The sequence below is a fragment of the Ranitomeya variabilis genome, chromosome 4, assembly GCF_051348905.1.
Source record: "Ranitomeya variabilis isolate aRanVar5 chromosome 4, aRanVar5.hap1, whole genome shotgun sequence".
NCBI lineage: Eukaryota > Metazoa > Chordata > Amphibia > Anura > Dendrobatidae > Ranitomeya > Ranitomeya variabilis.
Window position 1 is genome coordinate 201,309,408 of NC_135235.1, and position 7,125 is coordinate 201,316,532.

The following is a 7,125-nucleotide window of genomic DNA, read 5'->3' on the forward strand; positions in this document are numbered from 1 at the left end:
TATTATGTGTGGATACAAAGCTGCAGACCATGCATGTCTCTATCCTGAGATGTAGCAGAGCTGAAGTCGTTAAGATGCAAGGGAAGATATTGCAGATGCCCTTTAAAGCCACATTAAGATGTGTTATATAAATATATATAATATCAGTAATAAATTGGAGCAATTCAATAGATACCTGTGCAGTTGTCCCAGGGTATTACCCGCCAGCTTCTTAAATTCCTCCTTTCTAAACTCCATCCCGATCCTTTTAATAAGTCCAGTTATTAAATCTGTGCTTTCAAGAAAAAGTTCTCATTACGAATTTTAAGGTCAAAAGAAATAGTCGTTGATTTGATTATTATGACTTTTTTTCCCCCTTAATCCGGATACATGGAGCATTCAATTAAAATAAAAAAAGAATGTCTATGGCTTGGCCTTGTAAGAGACAGACATAAGTAGGCATCGGCTTATGTAGGAATGAGCAGAGCCATAGGAGTGATAGCAGTGGAGCTCAGGCTGTGCTATGCTGCATAATATCCAATAAATATCCTGCTTTCTTGCGTGGGATGGCCATGAACGAGAGTGGAGAAAAGCACTGGAGTCAGAGCTGTGTTGAGATGCTCCTAGCAGTAGTCAGGGCTCTTCTGCAGTGTAACCATCAGGCTCCATGTAGTTGAGGATCACAGGCAGTCTTGAATCTCATTTCAGCACCATGGACAGCAGTGACAATGTAATCATTCAGTCCCAAGGACAGCGAGGACTTTGTTGTCAGGAATTCAGGACCCCGGTGGTCATATAGTTAATTATTCAGGACCATGGACAGCATTGACGTTGTAGTCAGATATTTCCGACCGTAGACAGCATCGATGTTGTAGTCAGATATTCAGGACCATTGATGAAAGTGATTTTAGGAATATAGGCAGCAGTTTATTTGTAGTCGGGATTTCGGGACCATAGACAGCAGCGACTGTAGTCAGAATTTGTAGACAATGGCTTTAAAATTAGGAATTCAAGACCATGTACTGCAGTAACTTTGTGGTCGGTAGTTAAGGTCCTTGGACAGCAGTGATTTTGTAGTCGGGAGTTCAGGACCATTCGACAGCAGTGACTTTGTAGTCGGGAGTTGAGGACCATGGACAAAAAGACTTCGAAGTCAGGAATTCAAGGTCATAGCAGCGACTGTGTAGTGGATTTCAGGACCCTGTACAGCAGTGACTTTGTAGTCTGGAATTCAGGTCTATAGGCGGCACTAGCGCTGTAGTCGGATTCTAGCGCATGGACAGCAGAGACATTGTAGATAAGTATTCAAGACCATGAACTGCAGTGTCGCTGTAATTTGGTATTCAAGACCATGGATAGCAGATTCTTCTTGCTCGGGCACCAAAAACAGCAGTTCTTATCTGATCAGGTAATATAGGAGCTGGAGCATCATTGACAGCAGCGATTTTGCAGCATGGGGGGTCAGTTTCAATTAGCTAGTCAGGATAGCCAGATCCACAAGCCTTAACTTCTTTCTTCTTCATTCATGTCATTGCTTTTTTAAATCCTTATCACAGGCTTAGAAGAGCAAGGTGTAAAGAAGATGAGTTCCTTACTCAGCTGCAGACTCCTCACCCCCCACCTCTTCCTCCCAGTCTTCAGCACCATAGACAACTCCACTCAAATTGCTATATTTGGGGGTGGATTAGACGTTTTCCTGTTAGTCCCAGCTGAGTTCTACTGAGGGAGGGGGGATGAGGAGAGATGGGAGGGTGGGGGAGTTATAAGCAGGAGACATTGCTTATGATAATCTGCAAAGGTACTTAGGAAGGGGGATGGGCGCAGGTTGGCTTGTTTAGTAGGGGAGGGTGTTGTATAGTTCAGGAATTTACATTAGCACTTCAATGGATTTTGCTTAACTCTTTCAGTAAAAACTGAATTGGACTTGGATTTTATTCTTTTAGTGGTGTCATATTGTTTTCTATTCTAGTATAGTTCCATTTTTTAGAACAGAATTCCAATAATTGTAATTTATTCATATGAATATTTATAAACTAAATCATGTCCTAATAGTAAGAATTTATAGTTTATCTCACTAGCTATAATAAATGCAAAAGGGGTTGGATATCAGTATCAATAAGAAAAAAAGAAAGAAAAGAATAAAGGAAGTATGTTTTTCAACTCAGATATTGTGCCATTTTGCTCAGAATAATATATAAATATATACACAGGCTACATATAAATGCATATACTTATGTGCTCAAATTAATATATATATATATATATATATATATACATATATATATATATATACATGTATATATATATATATATATATATATATATATATATATATATATATATATACACATACTGGTTTTAATAAAATAGCAATATATATATATATATATATATATAAATAAATGCAATATATATATATATATATATATAAATAATATGTATACACATATATATACTGGCTTTAATAAAGCAGAAATACATATCTAAATAAATAAATTCATATATACTGTATATAAATATAAATATATATATATATATATATATATATATATATATATATATACACACACACACACACATACATAGGTCAGTGCGCCCATTATCATGACCAACAGAACAGTATGATGATCCATTACTAGGACATCAATCAGTCTGGTTGCAACAAATTAGTGAATATTTTCATAACCATGTTGCATACTTTAGATGACAATGTTTATGTATATAATGTATATATTTCAACTCATTTTACTTAAAAAAAAATCTAAGATCGGATTGCCCCAATCTGCAGCTTAGTAGCTACAGCTTGCAGATGTTGCAAAAATTAGATATTTTAAGAATTAGAAAAAGAACCTTATTTATTTTCCTATTAAGTTATTTGCTGAAAAATATAACAGTCATGTTTATATTTTTATATGCGGTAATGTGATCGTGCTTTTTAATGGAAGCAATTCTAGGTAGGATATCAAGGAGCGACTTGTGTAATGAAAATGCAGAAATAAATGAATTTAAAACTTATTTTTAATTTGTTTTATCTTTATTTATTCCTTATAGAGAAGATTAAACAGACTTATAAGATTTCCCACAATTCGTGCATCATAAGTTTAGCTAATATCATAACAAAGTTAATTGACAAATTAAGTAAGATCTATATGTTCTAAGAAACCACAGCCAGAAATGTAATAAAAGCGTGAAAAAAAAGTGTGAATTTTTTTGCTTTTTTTGCTACAATTTTCCATTGCATCCTTCCTTATTTCATATTAATTTGATGCATTTTTCAAGATGTGTGGGTTTTTTTTGTAACTAAATGCTTTGACACTAAAGATATAAGAAAGATAATAAAGTGATAGGAAAAATGATCGACCTTTCCAAAAATGCTGCAGCAAATAATGGAAAACCCATTCTTTCATGATTTGGAGGCGCAGTGTGAACCTGCTCCTACATTGGCTGACATTTAATACGCTTTATCTTATACGCCAGACTATATCTAGTACAAATTCGTCTACCATGATCATGTCACAAATTTTCAGTTCATCGCAATGCTAATTCAGTACATTATTATGACATGCCAACAAACTTTTTCAGGCTGCAATTCATATCCCAACCACTAGGCGGCCACATGATAGATACATATACATTCAAGATGGGTGGTGACCATGGCGGCCATTTTGAAGTCGGCCATTTTGGATCCAACTTTATAAATGGTCCATCCAGGCATATCCATATAAATGGCCCACCCTGTAGTATAAACATCTCCCAACATAATATCACAAAATCATCTTTTTTTTCACAGCTGGCGTATTCATACCCCTCATCTTAGAATGTGTTAAATCCAGAGGAAAGGAAAGGAAGGAAGCATATGCTGGGCCGTGATTCATGGACATCCATGGGCTGCACACAACTTACTTTTTACATATTGCTTTACTATGTAAGCAACATTAGGACTCATGCACATGTCGAAAATGGGTACAAGGAGCTCTAGAGTGGCACATGGAGTCAGTATAGGCAGGAACGGACTGGGAGTGAAATTCAGCCCTGGCAATATACAGCACATAGGCCCATGTTGTCCCCCCCCCGATGCTCTGTCTCAACTGCACCTTTATACTGTTAACAGAATAGCAGACAATGCGACCCATGACTGGACCAGCCCACCTGGCACTTGCCAGAATTGCCAGATGGCCAGTCCGGCTCTGACTACAGGTCTATGCTTCAATAGGCACATATTCTCGATCAATAGTAAAGCTTTAAAAAGAGATTACCCCTGTAAAACCACATATAGTGGAGCATACCACATGTACACCCATATATTTATAAGTGTTAATTGGAGGTCAATATAGATGATGGTTATTTATATTTTTAACTGTCAAATCATAGTTAAATCAGAGTTGGGGGCGCTGTTGTACATATGTCTATGGAAAAAATTCCCCATAGAGTGGTGAAAAGTGGTATTGCATGTTACAAATCTGACTGAAAGTGGCAATAATTTGATTTTTTTTCTTATTTCACAGAGCTGCGTAGTCATAATCACATCAGTCCCTGCCTCGGACTCTTTATATCTTAGACTAAATTGGAAATATATAGGTATAGGTACCCACAGGGGTTTATGATCACCAAATAGAGATATAAGAGATATGGAGTTTGCAGTGCATCATATGTGACTGTTACATGTATATTTAATTGTTCATGCAGCACATCTACTGTATCCCACAATTGTTCAGACATGTGCAATATTATATTTACTACCCCGTGCATTAAACAGGAGTAATGCAATTGTAGAGTGATCCGCTGACAGAATATCCATCCCAATTTAATTATGAGCCATTACTGGAGTCATCCAGATTTCAGGCGCACATGCTCCCGATCGGAGTGTGTTAACGCTGCCAAGTGGAGATAATGAGATTTGCCAACTCCATGTTATTGTGAATCAGATGGCTCCCTGACAAAGAGAGAATGATAGTTACAAATGAAATCGACAATTCCTGGAGACGGGCCAAGTGGTATTAATTGGTAGTAGTGCGACAATTTGCCTATTGTGATATTTAATTTGCAGGATAGGAAAACTGAGATCATTGGTCAATTCAATCCTGGACGATAGAAATGACCAATTGGAAGCTTGCATTTTAGCAAGGAATTATGGGATTTATATATAGGGTTTATAATATATGTATATATTTTATATGTGTATATATTAAGTTACAAATAAAAAAATATATACACTGCTCAAAAAAATAAAGGGAACACTAAAGGACCACATCCTAGATATCACCGAATGAAATATTCCAGTTGTAAATCTTTATTCATTACATAGTGGAATGTGTTGAGAACAATAAAACATAAAAATTATCAATGTAAATTATTATTATTATTTATTTATATAGCACCATTAAATCCATGGTGCTGTACATGAGAAAGGGGTTACGTACAGAGTTATAGATATCGTTTACAGTAAACAAATTTACAATGACAGATTGGTAAAGAGGGGAGAGGACCCTGTCCTTGCGGACTTACATTCTATGGGATAATGGGGAAGAGACAGAAGGTAGGGGGTTCGGCAGCTCTGGTGGTGGTGATGCGGCAGCTCTGGTGGTGGTGAGGCGGCAGCTCGGGTGGGGGTGAGGCGGCAGCTCGGGTGGTGGTGAGGCAGCAGCTCGGGGGGTGGTGAGGCGGCGGAATGGTTATTGCAGCTGTAGGCTTTCCTGAAGAGAGGAGTTTTCAGGTTCCGTCTGAAGGATCCGAGGGTGGTGGATAATCGGACATGTTGAGGCGTGGAATTCCAAGAGGATGGGGGATATTCGGGAGAAATCTTGGAGGCAGTTGTGTGAGGAACGAATAAGTGTGGAGGAGAGTAGGAGGTCTTGGGAGGATCAGAGATTACGTGAGGGAAGATATTGGGAGATTAGTTCAGAGATATAGGGAGGAGACAGGTTGTGGATGGCTTTGAAGATCAGTGTTAGTAGTTTGAACTGGATTCGTTGGGGAATTGGGAGCCAGTGGAGGGATTTGCAGATGGGAGAAGCAGGGGAGTAGCGAGGAGAGAGGTGGATTAGCCGGGCAGCAGAGGAGGACAGAGTGGAGCGGTGCAAGAGAGTTAGCGTGGAGGCCACAGAGGAGGGTGTTGCAGTAATCGAGGTGGGAGATGATGAGGGCATGCACAAGACTTTTGGTAGGTTGTGGGCTGAGAAAGGGATGGATTCTGGCAATATTTTTCAGTTGGAGGTGACAGGAGGTGGCAAGAGTTTGGACATGTGGTTTGAAGGACAGGGCAGAGTTGAGAGTTACCCCGAGGCAGCGGATTTCAGGTGTGGGAGAGAGCGTGATGCCGTTTACCATAATAGATAGATCAGGTAGTGGGATATTCGAGATGGGGGAAAGATGATGAGTTCGGTTTTGTCCACATTGAGTTTTAGGAAGTGAGAGGTGAAGAAAGAGGATATGGCTGATAGACACTCCGGGATTCTGGACAGCAGAGAGGTGACATCTGGGCCAGAGAGGTAGATCTGTGTGTCATCTGCATACAGGTAGTACTGGAAGCCATGGGACTTTACGAGTTGTCCTAGGCCAAGGGTATAGATGGAAAAAAGTAGGGACTCTAGGACAGAGCCTTGAGGGACTTCAACAGAGAGAAGGCGGGATGAGGAGTGTTGTGATTCGGTTTGTGGGCTCCCCCGGTGGTCTCTTGTGGTACTGGTGTCCTGCAAGCTTTGCCTTCTCAGTTCACCTGTTCCTATCAGGATGTGGGAGTATCCTATTTAACCTTGCTCCTCAGTCATTCTAATGCTGGCCATCAATGTATCCAGAGTGATTCTGTTGCATGTTCCTGCTCCCAGTTTTCTGCTCAGCTAAGTTGGACACTTTAGTCCTTAAGTCTATTTTTGTATGTTTTGTCCAGTTTGCACTTATGTGAATCTCTGCAGCTGGAAGCTCTTGTTGGGCTGAAATTACCACTCCAGTGGCATGAGTTGTCACATGAGTTAAGGTAATTTCAGGATGGTGTTTTGAAGGGTTTTGCAGCTGACCGCGAAGTCCTCTGTTGTATCTTTCTGCTATTTAGTTAGCGGGCCTCTCTGTGCTAAATCTGCTTTCATACTACGTGTGTCTTTTCATCTGCTCTCACCGTTATTATATGTGGGGGGCTGCTATCTCCTGTGG

At 39.4% G+C, this 7,125-nt stretch overlaps 1 protein-coding gene across 1 annotated transcript in view; it reads right to left on the reverse strand.

Moving 5' to 3' along the window:
• The window catches only part of SLC17A7 (solute carrier family 17 member 7), a 134,833-nt gene extending 133,203 nt beyond the window's left edge, over positions 1–1,630 (reverse strand). The window contains exon 1 of the mRNA XM_077259644.1: positions 176–1,630. Within this exon, the coding sequence (XP_077115759.1) occupies positions 176–237 (62 nt within the window). The 5' untranslated portion in view covers positions 238–1,630. The remainder of the gene's footprint in view (positions 1–175) is intronic.
• Positions 1,631–7,125: the final 5,495 nt, after the last annotated feature.